The 22,145-nt window shown below is 39.0% G+C and overlaps 1 protein-coding gene across 2 annotated transcripts in view; it reads left to right on the forward strand.

Moving 5' to 3' along the window:
• The window catches only part of CAPRIN1 (cell cycle associated protein 1), a 37,324-nt gene that overhangs the window by 485 nt on the left and 14,694 nt on the right, over positions 1 to 22,145 (forward strand). For both annotated transcript variants that reach the window (XM_037401852.1, XM_037401851.1), the window contains exons 2-9: positions 41 to 231; positions 9,627 to 9,689; positions 11,591 to 11,677; positions 14,260 to 14,498; positions 14,610 to 14,692; positions 16,659 to 16,796; positions 18,183 to 18,235; positions 18,322 to 18,408. In XM_037401852.1, the coding sequence (XP_037257749.1) occupies positions 43 to 231; positions 9,627 to 9,689; positions 11,591 to 11,677; positions 14,260 to 14,498; positions 14,610 to 14,692; positions 16,659 to 16,796; positions 18,183 to 18,235; positions 18,322 to 18,408 (939 nt within the window). In that variant the 5' untranslated portion in view covers positions 41 to 42. The remainder of the gene's footprint in view (positions 1 to 40; positions 232 to 9,626; positions 9,690 to 11,590; positions 11,678 to 14,259; positions 14,499 to 14,609; positions 14,693 to 16,658; positions 16,797 to 18,182; positions 18,236 to 18,321; positions 18,409 to 22,145) is intronic.

The raw sequence follows: 22,145 nt of genomic DNA on the forward strand, positions 1-22,145 counted from the left end.
CTAACGCGCCCGCGCTCTCCTCTCTCCCTCTCTCACGCAGAGATGCCCTCGGCTACCAACAGCACTATGGCGAGCAGCAGCGGGAAAGCGGGCCCGGGCGGTGAGGCTGCCCCGGCAGCGGCGGCCGCCCCGCAGGCGTCGGGTGGCAGCATCACCTCGGTGCAAACCGAGGCCATGAAGCAGATCCTGGGAGTGATCGACAAAAAGCTGCGCAACCTGGAGAAGAAAAAGGTGCCCTCCCGTCCTCGGCGGCCCTCCCGTCCCCCTCCCAGCCCCCAGGGTGGGCCCCGGGGCCCTTGGTCGCCCATCCTCCTCGTCCCCTTTCCTCAGCCTGCGGGGGTCCTGCTTTATGGCGAGCCTCGGCCCCGCCGCCGGGCCGCCTGAAGGGGCCGTCGATCGGTCCCGTTCTGGTTTACTTCCTCTTAGGCCGGCCGGTCCCTTCAGCCGTGCCCACCCGGTCCCTGGGTGAGGGAGCCTGCGGCCTGCGCGGGTTGTTCCTGGCGTCGCCCCCAGGGGCCGCCCGCTGGAAGGTTCCAGAAGGGCGAGTGTCTCTCTCCCGGCCTTTCCCCTCTCCCTTTCGGGGGTCCCCCGGCCCATTGTGTGGGCCGGCCTCTCCCGCGGCCCCGGGAGGGAGGGAGGCTGCGGGCCGCGCTCCCCTCCCGCACCCCCGTGCGGCAGCGACCGGAGGGGCCGCGGCTGCCGCCCGCCTCCAGCCCCGGGGCCGCGGCCCCCTCCCCGCTGCCGGCGAGACCCCTCGGTGGCGCGGTTCCCTTCCCCCCCCCCCCCCCCTTCCGCCTTTTGTTTCCCTCGGCTGGGCCAGGCCCAGCGCCGCTCTCGGCTCGCCGCAGGGAACGGGCCCCGATTTCCCCCATTCCCCCCCGCCCCGGAGCCCCGCCGCCGCCGCGGGAGCGCTCCCCCTCCCCGCCCCGGAGCGCCGAGCTGCGGGGAGAGGCTGCGGTGCGCCGGGCTCCCCTCGGAGCCCGGGCACATGGAAGCGGGAGCTAACATGGCGGCGGCGGAGGCCGCCTCAGCCTCTCCGACGGAACTGCATTGTGGCAGCTGCCTGCACAAAGCCGGGGGCCGCCGGCCACCCCACCCAGCGGGTTTTTCGTCTCTCGTTTTTCATCGCCCTAAGCTCACCCCTTTGGGAGTCTTAGGTCAGCTGGCAGCGGCCTTTAAGGAGTTATTTTTAGAAATAGCAGCGACTAAATCCGTGGTCCTTGGACGGGTTCGAGTTGTGACAGGAGAGAAAAAGGGTGTCGTGGTTACTTACAGTTTATGTGGCACCCACTCAGTGCTCGGTGTTGCTAGATTAAATGAGCCTCAGCGAGTTTTCCAACCTACAGAGCATGAGGTGTCGATCAGAAAAAAGGCTAATGTACCTGTAGCCTGAAGACTTGCTTCAAAACTCTGTCTTACTAAGCTAAAATGAGGGAATACGACAAAATAATTTTATGTCAGTGTTGAAGCCCTAAATCTGTTTTTGCTCGTAGAAGTGAATGGGCACAAGTACTTTTCTATTGATTTTAACTAGCACTTTAGATCATGGTAGTCTAGACTAGTATTCTGTATTTGTATAAAGTAGAAATACTGGTGTTAAATTAGGCTGTACAGGTCAGTTGCAAATGAAACAAGCTGCGCCTTACCTCTAAAGATGTGTGCAGTTCAGTTTCTCACTTAAAAAATGAGTGTGGGATTTTCCTGCTTTTTAGCAATGAAATAAGAGAAAGCAGCAAGCTAGGAGCTTTTAGATAAGTTTCAGAATCAGAGGATCTTTTCTTGATGCTTGTCTGAATACTGTAATGTATAGACAGGCAAGATGTCTGTCTTAAACTTGTCATTAATACATATAAATGTGCGCACACACAAGAACAGTGGTCCTCAACTTGAGCAAGACTACAGATCTTTATGTACGCCTCTAGTTGTTTCAATACAGTAGAATGGTTTGAAGCAATCATTGTATCTAACACACAGAAATCCTCTAAAAATATTGTTCTATGATGTTCAAAACGTGTCTTTAAAACTAAAATTAGCAGGTGAACATTCTGCTGATCTGTTCTGTACTTGGAAGTAATAAAGAGGATAAGCACACTTACTGGTGTGCGGGTCAGCTTTCCTTTCTAGTAGTGTTTTTATTTACCTTATTTTATAAGTAATTTACACCTATTTTTACACTTGCCTTCACCATTCCATTCCATTTGAATGGACTTCAGTCAACTTCCATAGTATCTTAAGTTACAAGGATGGGTGGGATTCTATTGCTCTGGCAAGAGAGGGTGAAAATTGGTGATACTGGTCTCACGAAGGCCCTAGTTTTTTGGGTGGGTTTTGTATTATCTGTGGCTGCTGTCACTATTTTTTTATAAATATGGTATCGTAGCAAATGATTAGAGGGGATGAAGTGCCTTTTTGCTAGAAATGGCTTCTGCTGAAAGGTGTTCCGTTAAAATTAAAGCGTCTGTTTTTGAGGCACGTATGGGATTAAAAGGAAAGGCAAAGGCTGGATCTTGAAAAAGAAAAGCTAAGTGTGCTCTCACACTGATGAGTTAAAGTTCAAACATTTCTCTTGAGTCTTTAACAGGCTGAGGAAGTTCTGAAACTTACTGAAGGATGACTCTCACTGAAACACTGTAGAAGTAAGGAGGTAAATTGTTCTTGGTGTATCAAAGCAGGATTACTGATTTGTGGGTTTGAGCCTCTCCCTTGGTGGAGGAATCAACAGTCCTTTAGTAACAACACTCGTCAATAGTGTTGTGTGCTTACTGTCCTGAAAACAACTTACTGTACGCATGGACATCTGTATTTTTATTTTACTTGTCAATAAATTTATTTAACTACACAGATGGATTAATTTTCCTTTATGTTGCATGTTTTGACAATATCTGTTATTTTTTTAGCCATCCAGAAAGTAAAATGGTACTGGATACTGCACTGACAGGAGTGGGTGAAAAAAAAAATCAGTAAATCTCAGTGCAAAGACTTGTGCTTAGTTGAACGTTTAAACCTTTCTTTGTCATTGGCTGATAATGAAGGCCAGTATAGGTGATTTTGAGAGCTTTGTATTTGAGAACAAATAAAAAAATATGCTTAGACATGCATTTGAAGGATGAAAAACATTGCTCTGTAAGAGAGGTACCATCTTGGGTTTTAAATGGTCTGCAGCTTTTAGTTGAGGAAAGGTCACTCATTATGAAGAAAGAAGAAATTCTGAAGTAATTTAGTGTCATGTGTTTCGTTCTAAACTCTTGAGGATAAAATTGAGGTGACCATCGAAATAGAGTACACAATTTCAAGTCATAATATTTTTAACTTAGTTTTATATATTCTGAATGTTTCTATATTGACTAGAAATCTAGATTATTACCTGTACTTCCATTTTCTCTTCCTAAAAGTGGCCTCGTTATTTTGAAGAATGAGTATTGCCTGTGTTAAAAGGGACTCGGATAAATTGAATTGCTGTTGAAAAATGTATGTGAAAACGTGGCCTGAAAACGTCTGTGTTCTCTTCATCTCTTTGTATCTGGGAATGATGGGAATGCTATCCTGATTTCCTCCTTTTTTCTGAGATGACTAGGTATTTGTGTGTTCGTGGGGGGGGGGGGGTAATTGAAGATTTCTCTACAAGACCTTCAGACATGCAACTGGGGAGTGGATGTTGGCAAGCTTAGTTCATTTAGAAGTTGCATGAACTCCTCTAGGCTTTTGTTAGGTGTCTGAGGTGAGAATCCTACTAGCTACCCTGCTAGCTTTCCAGGTTCCCTGGGACAAAATAACTTCAGTAAAACTTGGATTTTCTTACTCTCCCTGCCGCTTGTGCTTTTTGGGTTTCTTTGAGGGAAAAAACCTTTCCAAATTAAGCCAATTGAGTGTAGACCAAACTAGTGTTTGGATACAATGACAAATAAAAGTTATTTTTGCTTCCTGCTTGTGTAATACAGCATGAGCTATGTAAAAACAGTTTTTAAAACCAAATGTTCTGTTGGATAAATTACCTCATTTGCTAAGACATGGTTTAAGGTGTGGGCAGGTGATCACAAAGATTATTCTTGGGCAGCTGTAAATATGAAATACACTTGTTAGGTTAAACTACTTGACATGGCTTGAGATTGACATATACAGTTAAAAAGACTGCATGTTTTAGCTGTAGCTGGTAACTGAAGGTGCTGTTGCTTTATCAGCCTGTCTCTGAATTTCCAAATAAGTGTAATCCTGACTGGGTTTAAAAATGAATACTTAAAAAGTGGTTTTGTCCTTTTTACGCAAGAGTTTTCACTGGAGCAGTAGATGGATATTTCAGGTAGATATGACTTGGTTCAATACAATGTTGGGTTTCCCATGGGGAACGGTTACAAACCTATAGTAAAAGCTGGGATCAGTTTTCTATTCTTGTATGTGTAGCTAATGATAGCAGACGAGTGCCATGCTTCAAGTAGCTGGTTGGTAGCAACACTTTCAAGCGCTTTTACATGATTATTTGGGCCACTTGGATGCTCAAGGCTTGTGAGTGTCTCCAGAAGCTTTCCTTGTGAAGCTTGGTTTGAAATTTATCTTTTGGAAATTAAATATGATTTTGAAACCAATAAATTGTAAAATTCATTTGAAACTGTGTATTGAAAACCCAAATCTTTCTTTGAAGCCTCTCCTAATAGCAGTTTTGGATAACCAAGCTTCATCTCTGAAAAATCAAGCAGGTTTATCTGTGAAATTAGATGTTGTTTGGTACTTTCTGGTTTCAGCTGGCTCTGCTTTGTTTTTAACAGTCGTATGTAGCATAGAGGTTATGTCTCATAGCACATTCTGTTAAGCAGGTACGTGATGAGTCTTACAAGCTGTGGAAGATCTTTGGGTTATTTAAGTTTTTCAGATGCTTTTGATATTTTGTGGATGCTGTGGTTTTTTTTTCAGAAGAAAAAGATACACAGAATGTGTTGGGAGAGCCCCGTTTGTGTTCTAGAACCCAATTTGTGTTCTAGGATTCACTTGCTGTTGTAAAAATAACTCATTTTGAAAATAAATGATGTGTAGAATGAAATCTAGGTCTCTTGCAGTGTACTCACCTTACCTGTAGGTTCATGGTGTTTCTATACAAAATACTGTATGGTGATTTGGAAGGAGATCATACATACGCAGCTACCAAAATTTTTAGAAGTTTCATTCATCTGTGGCTTAACTTAGTTCTGGTTACTGAAGAAGTAGTATCTTTTTTTCTCTGTTGTCAACTCAGTTCAAAAGCTTTACATTTTGAAGATTGCATGTATCCATTGGTTCTGCATTTCTTTGGGGGAAGGAGTGGGTCCCATCCTGGTTGGTTTTATACCTCTGGCTCTGTATGGGTTTGGTTGCATCAGGCTGCTGACCCAGGTGTCAGTCTAGCCATACGGCTGTCCTTGTTGGCACGGGGTGGGCAGGAGAATACCCCTTTTGTGATCAGTTCCTCTGGGGTAAGCTGATCAGGAGACTGCGGTCTTCAGAATTGGTGTGTCTTTGTCACTTGCTTAAAAGCCGATACGGTGTGGAGATACTTTTCTCTAAACTGTTAAACTTAGCAGACTTTGGTGAAAAAATGCAAGAATATTTACAATTGTTATTTCAAAATCAAGTGCAGTTTAAACAGAAGACCTGTAAGCGTTTTATGTTCCAGAGTATTGATGTTAATGTTTTATGACAGCTTCTTGGTTGTAACTCAGGACTGAAACAGCTTCCTGGGACTTTTTAGATGTGTATATATAGTAGGAAGTGTACCCAGACAGTAAGTGTGAGAACTCTGGCCATTTCTGAGAGATTCTGAACTTCCATGTTTCATTAAACTGATAGTTTTACCTTTTTGATTGTTTTTCTGCCTGTTTTTCCTGAAGAAATGGGAAGACTTGATTTTTATATATGTATTTTTTGGGCAGTCTTTGCTAAGAACTGAAACTGGTGAGCGTCAAGATAATGGTGGAGAGCAGATAAATCACAATGTACAAATGTGAAACAGGTTAATAAGCTTCTGTTTTGTAGCTTAGCTTTTCCTTGCTTCAGTGCAAAATGTATTAGGCGGCTATTTCAAATTTTGGATTATCTTAATTGCTTGATGCTGTTAAAAAATATATGCTGTTATTGAGATGTCTCAGAGAACAGACTTGCAGTAGTCCCCTCCATCTTTTCTTGTAGTGAAGTGTGCCTAACAAAATGTTTACTTCAGGTGGTTGAAGGGGTTACTTTCTCCCCTTCCACCTTGTAGCTTGTCACATACACTTGTCCTGTTGTTTCTGGTATGAACCATGCAATTGAAATTATCTGGTTAAATATAGTGCTTCCCTCCTGCTCCTGGCCCTTTTTTAAGGGTTATTTTTAATCAGATCATTCCAGTGAACCAGTTTATAGCATAGCACTGTAAATGACTGTAACAGCACAGCTGAGTGGTCAGGCATTTTAAAAACGTATTGTTTTTGAAGCTAATGTCATGTAACTGTTTTTTTGGGGGGGTTCTTTGATACTTTTTTTTTTCTCCTCACTTTAAGATTGCTTTTTTGAAGCGATTCAGAGGAGGTAACAAGAACTTGAGAGTGAGAGGAGGGTATCTGTCACCATAATAAAGTAATTCAATTTTGGATTCCTGCTAAAATAAAATCTAGGGCATACTTAAGCAATGATCACCACCACCTTCCCCATGCCTCCCCCATGCCTGGTAGCCTGTATGGAGTGGTTTTCTCCTGGGGAGCTCTAAAATACTTCATCTTGGTGGAAAAAGAGCTGAGGCATGGTGGCTTGCTGTCGGCAGAACTGGGGTCTGCTGACTCATGAGCTGTTTAATAGACAATTTGTGTGCTCACTTTGAAACTTGATTTGGTGGTGGGTTTTTTTTCTGCTGGTTTAGCTGCTGTGCGTCAAGATCTATATCCACGATGAGCGAGGATGAAGTTGTGGAAGGAGGGATGAAATTATGAAAATCTTTACTTTTTGCAGATGCAGTAGGTTGCTAAGCAGAAATTTTACTGCAGTTATTTTACAACACTAATGCTGCTTTTAGATTGCTGTTAGTTGACAGTATAGATTAAAAAGAAAGCATTTTGCTTCCTGAATATTTTTGTGTAATGCAGCATTTGGATGTTTGAGATGATAGAAAAATACTTACTTGGCATTTGAAATCTTTGTGGTAACATAAAGCTAAACACGCATTTGCTTGTCCCCTGCATTGCAGCTGAAAGGGCTTTCCTTCTTTAGCTTTTCTGATAGGAATGTTTTTAACGAAGAAAAAAGTGACAAGAAGTAACTTTCCTTCTATTCCTAATGGTTAGAAATAGACATATTACCCTTGCTTTTTAGTTGATAAACTACTGAATAAAAATGAACAAAGCATTTACATTAGACCTAGGAATATTTGATCTTTCTTAAGAAAAACTTAACCCACTTTTTGAGTATGTTATTGCAGTATTCTCAATCTGAAGATACCACCCATGCTGAAGTAAGGCTGCATGGAAAAGGTATGCAGAAACAATTGTAGTTCTTTAGGGTATTTTTGTCTCTTCTCTCCCTTATGCCCTTAGCCACCAAAATGGATTATATGAGTGTTTTGCAGTGTAATTTTGCAATATATGTTTTCTTCAACAAAGTTGACCTCAGCGGCATTCCTTTAGAATTTGATGTTCTGTCCTGTTTGGTTTACTGTTGTTGTTTATGGATTTGTGTTGGAAACTGGATCACAGAAATTGTTGGGTTTTCTTAATGCATTTTTGTAGTTTTGTAGACACTGTTTAAACTGGCTCATCTTAGCAGTCTATTTACTGTGCAGCCTCACAAACAATTGCTTCAGTGTGTGATCAAGGGAATTGTAATCTGCAGCATGGGAGCAAGTGACTTGAGCAAGTAACAACTTTAAAAAAATTTGTCTGCAAAGCCAGTTCACTGTAGGATTTAAGCTGCCTTAGGCAGTGGAGGTGTCAGTTAACTTCGCTGGCTTTGCACTGGGGCGCTGCAACGTTTGAGCTCTTTACCCTCCCTTTTGACTTCACAGCTTAGCTACATTCTCTTAAATCATGAAAACAACCTTCTGTCATTGTCCAACCATGTTGTCATCTATTCTAAAATCAGTATGTAGAAGAGTAAAGTGAACTTATTTCTTGTTGTGTATATTTCCAATATGCTAAATGTTCTTCAGGGCTGTTTTGTTGATATTTTTTTTTTATCAACTGTGGCTGCTGAGTTTGATGACTATTACCCTACTAGTGTCTGTCCCCAGCATGAAATTCCCAGTAATGTATTTTTGGAGCTCAGGAACGTTTTTGACTTTGCTTAGGCCGTTACTGGCTCTGATACTGAAAGATTAAGTAGTTAATTGTTGCATCTAACCTGTAGGATTTCCAAAGAAATGAATTGTTGGCACTGGGTGCCATCAGAAGGACCAAGTCTCCTAAGGGTGGTTATGTGTTTCAGTAAATGATGCTTGGCATTGAATGCTTTGTAGGAGGAGCTTTCTTAAACTGTTTCACAGGCTTATCTTTCCAAAAGGTCTGAGATGGAGCATAGAAGTTCAATTAGCTAGAAAAATACCAGTAAAATACTAGAACTGAAATGTCCTTTAACAAAAATAGTAAACCCCAAAACCAGCAATAACAAAAAAACCCTGTCACTTGGTGGAAAATAAACTCTGAAACAAAGATTGCATCAGGGTTTTGATTCTTTCTCATTCAGAATGAAGTGTTTCTGTTTGCTTTGCTTTTTCATGTTGTTTTTATACTAGCTTGGGAAAGGTAATAATTAAGTATTCATTTTGATAGCTTTCTTTTAATAAGATCAAGGCACATTCCATAAAAGATATGATCATATGTGATAATATAGATATGGCAAAAACCTAGACCTTAACAGTTGGGAGTATTATTCGTGCAGACTTTGCTTCCTTTCTAAGAACCTTTCTACTTAGCCTGTAGAATCTTTGTCACTTGGGCATGCATAAGTTTTACCTGTTTCTGGCTAATGTCAGTATTTTCCATGGTTTCATATTTAGGCAGATTAGAGACCTGATCCTGCTGAAAATTAACCTAACAATTCCCTTTTCAGTTTCTCCCCATGAAAAAGAAATCTTAATGCTCTTGAGCAAAAAATATTTTAGAGCTATTAATACAAATTGTGTTGGTGGGCATTCTTGCATAAAGGATTAGCAACTGTTTTAAAGTCTTTAAAACTAAACTGATGCAACTACAAAGAATTACAGTTCTGAATTTTAATAGCATTGGCAGTGGGTTTTTGCAGTCGTGTTTTTGGTATTGTAGTGATACAGTGGTAATAAGCTCTGACTGGGAACTGAGTTCAGCTCTGTTGTTTGGACTGAAGGAAGTGTGCATTGTGCTTTCCCCATTAGAAGGAATGTGTATTTCCTCAGAAATTAAGAATAGTTGTGAAGACCTATTGTGATAGCCAAATAAACATGGTTAAAATATTTATCTCTTAGGGGAAGTATTTACATATTTTTTTAGCCCAGAAGACAATTTTTCTTGGGTACAATTTCTATGTGATGGTTGCGTGCATGTGTAATGTGTTGGTCTATGTTTCCTGTAATTTTATTGTACCTAATTTTGTTAGCACAAGTTGAAAAAAGCAGTAACCTGATTTTGGTTCTTCATAATAGCATTTTTCTTTCTTTTCAGAGCAAACTTGATGATTACCAGGAACGAATGAACAAGGGAGAACGTCTGAATCAAGATCAACTGGTAAAAAGAAAAAAAAACACTCAACAGATCTCTGTTCAGTTGCTTTGTGATCTTGGTGGGGAAGGGAGGGATGAATTTCGCTTCCCCTTTCCCTTTGGTAAAAGCTAGATTTTTCTGAGATCTGATTTGGCCTCATTTTTTTTGTTGCCTAGAACATGGCAGTTTTTGTGTTAATCGGAAACTGAAAGAACAGGTAGAAGAACATGTATTAATGCTTTATGCTTGTTGAGGTTAGACTGTAAAGAAGCTGTGGTAAAAATTGGCATGTGTTATAACCTGGGACTATTGAAAGCATTAAATGATACCTTTGAGGTTCTCTGGACATCATCCTTTTCTTCACAGAAAATGTGCCCAGAGAGAATTTAAGGAGCTTAGTCACTTAGTGGTAGCTTGTAAATACTGTGCAGTCTAGTTAAAAACATTTCTTAGACCAAAGGCTCTGAAAATAAGCTACGTCCCTATGTGAGCTATCAGTGCAGCAGATGTGATGCTCTAGATAAGCTGGACTTAGTGCATCTGTGCTGCTTCTCTCCTTGTTGGGGCTGGTTCTTAGAAGTAGGTTATTACAGAGCTTGACTGAACAGCAGTTTTCCAATTGTAGTAAATATAAAGCAAATGCCAAATTAAATTCAGTTGTATGATGCAAATATGCATATTGACACACAAAGTGATTACCAGATGTCAGTAATCAACATTTTCTTGATGATTTTTAACATTGAAAAAAGTGAAGGAAAAAAAAATAAGTACCCTGCAACTATTGCAGCTGTTCACAATTAAAGGAATTAGCTGCTTCCCTTGGTCCATGTGATCTTTTCATTTGTCTAGACTTCACTTTTAGTCTGTGACAACTGAAAACTGGAGTATCACTGATCTGTGTATCTTTTTTAATGGCATATTATGAAAACAAACCACAGTAAGTTGTCTGTTTGAGCAAAGGAAATAACTAAAATTTCCTATTGAGGAGGGAAGCTCATGGTTCAATTTTATGGGGACCACAGCCTGAGTACCAGACTTCATAATGATAAAATCTTTTTTGGTTGGAGAAATGCTGAAAATACTTACTTCACTTACGTCTTCTGCTTCTGCAAATCGGCTAAGAAGGATGAATTTTTATCACCTAATGTGTGATATGTATATATGCATAAGTTTCTTAGCTAAATGACAAATGGAAATCCTTAAGGGAAAAAATCCCTAACAAATACAGTTCATGTTCCTTGCTTTTCAAATGAAGTAGGGCCTTACTTTTTCTTTGGCTCAATGTCCCTTACCAAGAACATACCCATTATTAATTTTGTCACAGGAGGAGTATAAATGTCTTAGCTGTTTCGTTGGGTTTTTTTTTCCCAGATTGATTTTCTGTAACTTCTCAGTACTGCAAACTCAGTACTGCGTTAAGGAGCTTGGATTGCGTTGGTGCAAATAAGAATATAAGATTTAAGAAAATAGCGTTTCTTAATAGATTTCTGGGGAAGGGAACGTTATGCTCCATATAGCATTTTGATTTTGGCTCTGACTCAAAATAAAAATGCATTAATTCTCAAAACATTTATCTCTTGAGTGGTATTGAGTTGCCAGTTTACTCTTCTCCCCCATTCCCTGGTCCTGCAGTTAGTTTTTGTCAGAAACTGGCTAAAGCTAGACATGAAATTAGTATGTAATGCGTGTGAGCCTGTATGTGCATATGCTTTAGCATATTTGTCTAAGGAACTAGAGACCCTAAAGACAAAGTCTTCAATATTTTGGCCAGTGAAAATCAAAATTTGACTTAACATTGGTGCAGTCCCATTCAGAGATGCTGTGTCTCAGGAGCAAAAAAAATGTGGAAATTTGTTGGAAGTATGTATTTTGTGTTCTGTTTGTGATGGCTTACTTCTGTGTTGTTTTTTTTTTTTTTTTTTAAGGATGCAGTGTCAAAATATCAGGAAGTGACAAATAATCTGGAATTTGCTAAAGAGCTGCAGAGGAGTTTTATGGCTCTGAGCCAAGACGTAAGTAAAGAGCAAGTGGTGCAATGTGAGCTATCCAAACAGTTAGTCTTTGAACTTTTTTTTCCACTGATGCTAGATGCAGTAGTCACCCCTTTAGAAGGATGAAGTGCTTGTGGTTTCTTGTGTATTTGGCTGTTTTCTTTTACTCCATGTACTAGTTTATCATGTTTTCTGAAGACTATTCCTAAAAGATTTTTCTGATGGGCTACATGAATGTATGGGAACAAAAATAATGTGGTAGTTTTCTAAGAAAACATAACTGTTGAAAACAGTGTGATTGCAAACAAGGCCTGTTATGCAACATTATAGAGCCACTTAACTGCCAATAGTAACATTTTCTTAAAAGAAATTGATTTCACAGGGCTGCTCTCTTTGGCAAGTGGCTGAGGGTTTTTTCATTTCTTTGTATTACTGTAGGGTATAAAGTCTCAGCAACTGAAAGCATTGCAGTTCCTCTTTTCAAGATTCTTGCTGTCTTGTTCCTTGCAAATAGTCTGAAACAGTATGAGACAAGATGAATACTATTTTTGTAAAGGATAAGTTAACTGAATATTAGTAAAACAGGTGATCTTTTGGCTTGGTGTTTTATCAAGGGTATAAAATCATAGTTTATCAAGAATAAGTTTGAAAACTCTAGTAGACATTTCTAGTTATATGAACAGCTTTGCTTTATTTTTTGTGCCAAGAGCTGCTCAAAGACACACTTCAGACCTCTACAGTATTGTTGCAAGGAAGAATTAATTCTGGGGCAAGCTGAAAGCATAACCCGTTCCACAGGACTGGAAGATTCTAAATGCAGTAATGCAGTGAAGAATTGCAGTAATGCAGTGAAGAATTAATGAGCTAAGGAAAGAGCAGCAATATTGGTAGACTTCATGGTCTAGTTGTAGTTATTTTGGCCAGGAAAAATCAAAATTTGAATTAACATTGGTGCAGTCCCATTCAGGGATGCTGTATCTCAGGAGCAAAAAAATGTGGAAATTTGTTTGTTGGAAGTATGTATTGTGTAGTTGATGTTAGTGAAGCAGATTGGTCTAACGAGTGTATTTAATCTGTGAATGGACTGTGGTAATTTGAAGGGCGTCAGCATCCTCACATTGTAAACTGCTTACGCAATTGATGTGCTTGTAAATTTGTAGGCCTCAAAGCCAAGCCATTTTTTTGCTTTTTTTGTATCGGGTTTTCATGTATATTTCTGCAGTTTTAGTAGTGAAGAACTAACTTCTTTGAACAAGTTTGTCCTGAAATATTTCCCTTGTCAGCTGACGATTATAAGCAGCAGGTGAATCCAGAAGTAATAAATTGGTGCTCTGCTTTCAAACTTGGTTGCAGTTTTTCCTGATTGGAGTTAGTTCTCATACAGTTGATTTTAGATGCCTTTGGTTTTAAAAAAGAAGTTTAGATGCTTAATTGGAAAGTTAATGTCATGAGTTAATTTTTTTGAAAGAGAAGATTAAAGTTTTGTAGTTACTAAGTGAGCAAGCTGAATTTTTGGAGGCTAGGTCCTTGGTTTAAGAATAAGAAAGGAGGAAATGTCCTGTCGGTTCATAGTAGTAATGCGTTTGGAGCATTATTATGACAGCAGTTGTAGAAGGTACTATGTAGAGTACAAGGCTGATGATTAACTGTCATCCATTCCCTTCCAGCATCCATGAAACTGAGAATGTTAGAGTGGATGCATTCCTGTTCCCTTTAGTGTCTGTCTGTGGACCTCGTGTCCAAGGATTTATTTAAATCCTTTTTGAACTTGGTTATACTATCTTCCCAACCTTTCATGGCAAAACATTCCATGAGTTCCCTCCTGTGGTGTGTAAGAAAAAAGTACTTTTGTTTATCTGGTTTAAGTTGATTTCCTAGTAGTTTCAATGAATGCCTCTGAGTGTCATGGGATATGGTGAATAACTGCTCTCGGTTCATGTTATCTGCTGGCCTTTTTGGCTTTTATGAAAAATCTGGATCACCCTTATTCCTCCACATTAAGGACCTAGGACTTAAGCTGTGCTTGTAAGGCAACTGCTCTGTTCCCTTAATCAGTTGAGTTGCCCTTCTCTACCTTTCCTAATTGCTATAAGTCCTCCTTGAGTTATGGAAGCTGGAAGTGGTAAATAGCCAGATTTGTTTAAAAGGTACTTAATTTTGTGTATTTTTGCCAGTTTCATCTAGATCAGAACCGCTTAGTATTTACAGAATAATTTATAAGGGAAGCAGAGAATAGCAAGCTGGGCTTGTTTTAAATAATGAGTTCCTGTAAAGCTTTAGACATGGTAACTGCAGTTACTTGGCTGAACTGCAGGTAAGTCGTACAGAGATACAGACTTCAAGTAAGAATATGATCCAAAATCCAGTATGATCCAAGGTTTGTAGTATTGATTTTGAAGTTTGTCTTAATCTGCAGGCTTTTGACTGCTTATAAGATAACTCTTTGAAATTTCACAGAACATTGTGCTGTAATGTTAGATTGATAAGTGGCAGTTGAACAGCAACATCCACCTGTACTTTCCGATAAAAGACATTTCAAATCTATTTTTCCCCCTAAGGAATTAAAGTTTAGGCTATTTAAAATGTCTTCTCATTTTAAACAGATCCAGAAAACAATAAAAAAGACAGCTCGCAGGGAGCAACTGATGCGAGAAGAAGCTGAGCAGAAGCGTTTGAAGACTGTACTAGAGCTACAGTTTATTTTGGACAAGTTGGGTGATGATGAAGTGCGCAGTGACTTGAAGCAAGGATCAAATGGAGTACCGGTGCTGACAGAGGAGGAACTGACAATGCTGGATGAGTTTTACAAGCTAGTTTACCCTGAACGAGACATGAACATGAGGTAGGCTTACAGTTAGGTACTGGTCTTTGTAATTGTCGGTCAGTTAACAATGTATTTGTGGTAATTTAAAGACTTGGTAAGGAATTAACTGTTACTAATTTTTGTTTTAAGGTTGAATGAACAGTACGAGCAAGCATCTGTTCACCTGTGGGACTTACTGGAAGGGAAGGAAAAACCAGTTTGTGGAACAACCTGTAAGTATAGTCTCTGTTAAGAAAGAGCATGCTGAATTTGTGCTTGAACTAAAATACAATGCCTGCTGTAAGAGAACTTTGGCAGTTAATTATCTTTGTGAGTTTTTAGAGTAGCTACTTTTTTTTCAGACCTTAGCTGTACTGTAACAGAGTAACTTAGTGAAGTGTGAACTTACTGTGTAGCTTACTTATTTTTTTACTGATGCAGCATCACTTGGTATTTAAGCTTAGTCTGTTCCTGCTGTTTCAGCAGTATTCTGCTGCTGGTGGTGCTTAGTAGCAATTCTTTGTTTTCTGGAAATGTGTGTGTGAACAAGGAGCTTTTGTCAATAGAATGACCTAATATATAAATTGGCATGGCCTTATTTAGTGTCATGTTCTGCTTCCCTTGTCTGTTGCAAAAAACATTCTGGTTTTGCCTTATTTTTATTGATTAACATTGTTAATTGGGGTGTGGTCCTGCAGATGGACTGCTTCCTTGCAAAAATGTAAACTTTCACAGATACGTAGCTTTTAACATAAGACCTTAAGAAAATGGCTCTGCTAGGCAGTTGCCTGTTTTCTTGTGTCATAGGAAATTTTTGAAATCCCTTAATTGGAAATAATTGATTTGAGAAAGTTTTGGGAGATGTAATGCTTTTCTGTAGGTAAAATGGCTAATAACTTTCCCCCTTTTAAAAAAAACCTATTCGGTTATCCTTATTATATTAATTTTGAGTTGTTAAGGAGTTTTTTGTGTTCTGTCCATAGAAAGTGAAATGATAGTATTGGTATTGTTATCAAACCTGCTTTATTGAGGAATGATACACAGGAGATTGTAAGATGTTGTGGCCTTAATGGTAATAAGATTTTCCTTGTTTGTGGCAGAACTTCAAATTGTTTATATTGTTGAAATGAAATTTGGTGAGGAGGTACCAGGTTAATACTTTTTAAATTAATGTTTGTTCTGCAAGAACTTGTCTGAAATGGTTGTGATATTAGATCTTTGTGAGAGACCAAAGGTAGGTACCACATATTTTTTTGGAAGAGGTGAGGAAGGCAAAGGTATGGGGATAGTTTTCAGGAGAGCTGATCTAAGTAAGGAGACTTGTTCTCATACTGGATGAAGTTGGGCTGGGTATTGGTATCTGGATCTCAGGTTGAGCTTTTAATGATGTCTTTGGTGGCCATTGCTGGTTTGCTTTGTCTTGTAGTGGGGATGAATGTTAATGTATTTCTGTGATGTTCTCTGTATGCATTGATACATATAGCGACTATTACTTGCCAGACGTACATTGTGAATCTTCCATTTTAAGTCTTAGTTTTTGCTGGCCTAGACAGTCAGTAATGCTGCCTTGCCAGTGTGGCTGATCTGTTTTGGTTTAAGATGCCACAGCATTCATCTGAAGCACTGAGTGCAAGCTTGTGCTCATTTCACTTACAAAGGCTGTTCTAAGCCACTTCACCCCAGGGGAAGAACATTTGTGAAGGTGGTACCTGTGTGAATTTGTTTGTACTGACTGTTGTTTTGTAAGAAATAGACTTACAGAAAGGATATATTTTTTTTTTTTTAATTAGGAAATCATAAATAGTTCAGTTAAAGTAGGAACTTCAGTGAGTTTCTAAAACTTACGAAACTGAAAACTAAGCAACCTGAGATTTTTAAATAGCAGGAATAAAAGTATGGTAATTAAATTAATAAACTTTACCTCACTTTGAAGTGTTTCACAAATGTTCTGAAGAGTATTCTATGCTCTGAGATTCTCCTTGCCCTTCAGGTTATTCTCAACAGAAGTGAATTATTTATTGATTTATTTAATATGACCTAGTAAGCAGAAATTCTGGTAACAGTAGTGTCTCTGGACTAGCTTGGGGCAGCACCCAGCAAAAGGGTAATAAAAACTATGTGGGATCTTTGGGAAGGAAGGTGATGTTACTGTGAAAAGGTGAAGTTACTCTTAAGGTCTAATTTATTCCATTTTCCCAGATAAAGCGCTGAAGGAGATTGTTGAACGTATTCTTCAAACTAGTTACTTTGATAGCACGCATAACCATCAAAACGGATTATGTGAGGAAGAAGAGGCAACGCCCACACCTGCAGTAGAAGACACTGTAGCAGAAGCTGGTAAGAATATGAAGATGCCTTGGGACTAGCATATTTGTTCCTGTTGTACTGTCTTGTCTCTTTGGATTTGTCAGAATTATTAAATGGCAGATGTAGTTTTAAGCTTGAAAAAGCCTGTCTCAGAATTCTTCAGATGTACTAGTGTTTTGACTAGAAATCTCACTTCTTGATAATCAGGTATACACCCAGCCAGGCAGTGTACATGGGGGCAGCCAGCCATTCATTCAGCCCTGCTCTGAGCCATGAGGACAAAAAAAGTAGAGCAGTGTTCCAGAAGAGCTCTGTAAGGCTGACTCTTGGCAGCTACTTCTTTGGAGGAACTGTAATCCTTTCTAATGATCATATCGTAAATGTCTTCTGTTATGTGCAAGGAAAGGCTTAGTGTTCAAAGTGTGGGGTGTCAGCTGAACGAAGGAACAAAGTCACTTAGTAGTGCTTGCTTTTGAACACTTATTTCAGCATTTGTCTGTCCAGTGTGTCACTTGGTGAAATAAGAACCCAGGCTAACATTCTTTAGAAGCAAGTTTATGCAAATTAAAATCATTGCCAACATCTCTTTCCTTTTTTTTCTATAGAAATTCTCATTATGATTCATAAACAAAATCTTGTTCATTGATAGTATATATATATATAAATACACACTGTTGCCTGAGGCTTTTCCATTTTCAGTGGTTCCCACCAGTTTAGTCCATGTCCATTGTTAGAGGGGAAGAGTATGTTTACATGCTTAAGAAATTTGAGAATGTGGTACCAAACGTTGCAAAAATACCATGACCTTTTTTCCCTTTTGAATATGTTGTGGAGAAGATGGAAATTTGGAGTAGCTGAACATAACTCTTCATAGCAAGAATTTAATACAATTTTTGCCTTTTAGTTCAAAACTCTGGGAATCTTTGTTATTGCTGATTCTCTGTTAATGTCCTGACGTTTTTGTTTTCTTCATTCCAAGACACAAGTTTCCTTTTTTGTCTACCTTGTACAGTCAGATATCTTCTGGGTTCAGAAACAAACCTGATGTTACAAGTCAGTGATACTGAGGCTTTAATTTCAGATCTAATCAAAGTCCCATCCCCTTGAAGATGTATGACAGGGCGACTCTTTCCTTAATGTATAGCAAGCTTCTAGTAACTGGGTATTAATGTCATTCAGGAGTAAATGTGTGTCCATTCAGTTTTACACTTAGCTGTACTTCTGTGTACCAGTAGTCCAGAACACTTCTTTGAAGTAAATGGGTTTGGTAAATGACTATAGCAAAAATGCACCAGACTTTTTTAAAATTCGACTTGTATTGGGGGAGACTTTTTCAACAGACTTTGTGTCTTCTAGGTCTGTAACATGTAGTTGTGGTTTGGTTTTTTTTTCACATAAATGGTATTTTTCTTACAGAGCCTGATGCAGCAGAAGAATTTACTGAACCAACTGAAGTTGAATCAACTGAGGTAGTATTCACTGGAAAGACTGTCATTTTGTATAGCTTTAATGCCACTTACTTTTACTTTCATACCCTTTCTTATTTTTATTTTAGTATGTAAACAGACAATTCATGGCAGAGACTCAGTTCAGCAGTAGTGAGAAGGAACAGGTAGATGAGTGGACAGTTGAAACGGTTGAGGTAAGATCTTGTGTACTGCAGGTAAAATTGCAATCCCTGTTTCCGCTGACTCACAATTCATGATAGGTTTTAGTATTGCACCCTTTTCCCCCCAGTATATTTACATATATTTAAGTAGGCTTGGAATCACTACTCACTCTTCAATTACATACTCAGCTCAGGAATACCTAAAATAAAAACAATGCAGTCTGGCTAAGTTTGCAGAGAACTTGCTTTTGTTCAATAGTGGCTTGCTTGGAAACATGAAACCTTAAGAGTCTTAGGCTTAAAAAGACTTAAAAGATTCTAGAGCTTTTTTTTTTTTTTAAGAGAACTTTGCTACAAATGTAGAACTCTACGTTTATCTACCCAGCTGCTGACAGCATGGCGTACTTATGCATTTCATTGAGCCGTTCCATGCAGAGGGAGCTGAAAATTAGTGTCTCAACTAACACCAACTCCAGATTCCTGTGCACATAATTTGATGTTAAAAGATGCTTGTATGTACACCTCTGCATTCAAAAACTGTAGTTCTTCGTTATTTAACTTTTTACACCTTTGCAGTTGAGGGATAGTTCATTGTGATGTTTGTGGTATATTGCTATTGGGATCCGTTCCCAGTCTAGTAATCTAGACTTTTGACTTAACTACATGTGCAAGTCCGTGATTTTATTAGACTAGAATTTGTGTTCTTCGTGTACTGGAAAGGACAAGTCATATGGAGTCATTAACTTGTTCGGTATGTTGGAACTTGGGTTGTGTCCTTCTGTTAGGAACAGGTATGAGCAGTATCTTTCAGGTGCTGGAGACTTATTTTTTGATTCATTTTAGCCTTCTGCAGCAGCAACTTAGAGATGGTCAATTCTTTTACACTCTCTTCCTTGGTGTCTTCAGGCTCTTTAAGTGTAGGAGTGGAGTAAGTGTTCATTGTTCCATCAAGTGGTGAAAAAGAGAGCCGCCATTTTGATCTTATAATCTAATCCACATGATTTTACATTCGATCTGGCTGAAATTTGTATCTTATGGTACCTGAAGACTACTAAGAGATTTAATAATACTTAGGATGGGTGTGAGACTTCTAGAACGAGTTAGACAATTTTGCCGTGTATGTGAATGATTTGGTAGAATCTTGTCATAGTATTCTATTCCCTTACTTAAAAACCTCTAAAATATCACTGCTATTGAATGTGATTTAAGAAATCCCTTAAATAAAAAACATGAAGAAACCCTCCAAAAACACACAGTAAAGCCATGCTTGATTGGGGTATTCTTACAAGACACAGTATTTTAAAGTTAGCTTGATTGGCTTCTATTTGTCTTGAATATACCCAGATTACATCTGCGTTTCTACCAACTGTCCAGAGTAGGTTAGAGGTTCAGTTCTTTCTGTTTCCTACTATTAGGTAGTACGGATGAAGACACAGGAGTATAGGAAATGTCCTTACAATTGAAGCCTGTTGTGCTTCCCTCTGTTCTTAAGCTGTAAGGCTGTATATTGCGCAGCTGAAAACTCAAGACACTTCCTCATGGGTATAATAATATGCAGTAACTGTATTAGTATGGTAAAATAATTCAAGTTGTAGTTTATCAGACTGATTTCAGAAACGCTTCATTTTCCATGTCTGAACTAGTCTGCTAAATCTGGATTCTCTTCAGCTTTGTTTGCATAGAACAATGCAATACAAAGAATATATATGTCAGTTGTCCTTCCTGTCCCAATTTCTTGGACTATGTATGAATGAGCAGTTCAGGAAAATTTAGAGTTGAAGACTGTTTCTTCATCATTAAGAAGATTACTTTCTCAGATATAACACAAAAAGGGGAAATTGAGAATAACTGTCTTTGAGATGACTCTTTCTGTTCTTATGGGCACCAAAATCCCATTTCTCGTGGGAATGCAACTGAGCTGTCTTTAGGGAAGATGATGATGATGCACATTGTGCTCTTCAGTTGGAGACAGTTTTGGCATCAATATAGTGAAGAGCTGTGAATGGTAGCTGTTAATTTTGGAAGCTGATAGTATCTGGAAAGAGAACATTTATGCAGAAGATTTCCATGATTGTTATGAAGAGGAAGGCTATCACAAACTCATCTCTTTTTCAGTAACCCTCCAGTAGATGTGGTACATTCAAGATTTCTGTGGTATGGTATGTTTATAGTTTGAGAAGTGATGGTGTCTCACAATGACATTTCTGTATGGGCCTTCCATAAGTTTTAAACTAAAGAATTCGCTTGTGAATTTTCAAAGTGTATTTGCATTTGGATTATGTGACGTTTTAATTTTGGTGAAGATGTGCTTTATTGGTAATAGTGGGGGGGTTGTTTGTGGGTTACTTTTGTTGTTGTTTTGGGGTTTGTTTTTTTGTTTGTTTGTTTGATTATATTTTAACTGCTTCCTTTGTGACGAGTACCTGAATCTGTTTCTGTTTGTATACAAAGTTCTCTGTGCTTTAGCTTATGGAACTTCAGTTGTATAGATGTGTATTTTGTAGAATTGGAAACTGTTTTGTGACTGCCAGAATACAAATTAGTTCTCGTTGGTTTGTGGTCTCTTTCTGTTTTTACCTCTCCTTTCCTCCTGCTTTGCCCCCTGGCTTTCTATAGCCTGTCATTTTCCTTTGATTGTGTCTGGGCAGCTCTGCCTGCTGAAAAGGTCAAGGGGCAGGGTGTCAGGAGGCAGGGTGTCAGAAGGTGAACATGGAATTTGATAAGTCATACTATTCTGCAGAGGGGTTCAGCTCTTGTAAAACAAAAGTTTCACCTTGCTGCTGTGCCCCCAAGATGCATGGAAATGTATGGTCAGGTAATAATTTGGTTTGTGAATAATGATGCCTATATTTGAGTGGTCTCTGTACCTTCTTCATGCAGCAGACTTAGAAAGCTGTTAAGGTTGGAACTACGTCCTGTCCCTCAGCAAGTTAATACACAAAATTTGAGTGTATTTTATAGTTTCATCCTACTGTGATTATAATACATCTAAGTACCTAGTAGTGATAATAAGACCAAAGGAATAGGCCATAAACAGTTCCTTTTGACATTGAAGAGATATGAAAAAGACAGTATAAAACATTAAGCACCATCTGCAGTTAGTACTGTACTACTTGTGAAAAAGGAAAATGCTTGATAAAATTTTGCCCCTGTTCTGTGTTCTTGATTATTCTGTCAACGTGTTTTTTTCTTGAAGATACTGAATCGTTACGAATGACTTGGGTTTCATAAGCTGAGTGATAATACTCAAATAATTGAGAATGGTTTTGGTAATAAATACGTAGGAGATGAGTGGCTGCTGGTTTTATCTCTCAAGTTTCACCTAGTCATCTGGCTTGCTGCTTTTATTTTTTTACTTCCATTTTTAAACTTTGTAATGTGTAAGAGGTCTATATATGTGCTGTAAATAACATTTTCAGAAAAAAAAATTGCCCTCCCAGGGCTTAATTCTTCATTAATTTGGAAACAGTCCATAATTTGAGGTTCAGGGACTGTAACAGTAAAGCAGTTGTGCGTGTTCTCTGGTGTGGACAGCCTTAGGGTATACATCCATGGGAATTTTCAGATTGCTTCTCTTCAGATGGGTGGTAGAGGAGATGTGGATCTGAAGGGAATCTTGAAGAGGAATGTAGGTTTTTGTTGTTAGGTTTTTTTGAGGCTTTTGGTTTGGGGTTTTTTTTCCTAATTTTCTGTTTGATGGCTAGGGATTTGGTCAAGGAGTCATTGGAGTTGGAGGCAATTGCATGTGCAGAATGTTACTTACAGTGTTT

Source organism: Falco rusticolus, chromosome 10, assembly GCF_015220075.1.
Source record: "Falco rusticolus isolate bFalRus1 chromosome 10, bFalRus1.pri, whole genome shotgun sequence".
Lineage (NCBI taxonomy): Eukaryota > Metazoa > Chordata > Aves > Falconiformes > Falconidae > Falco > Falco rusticolus.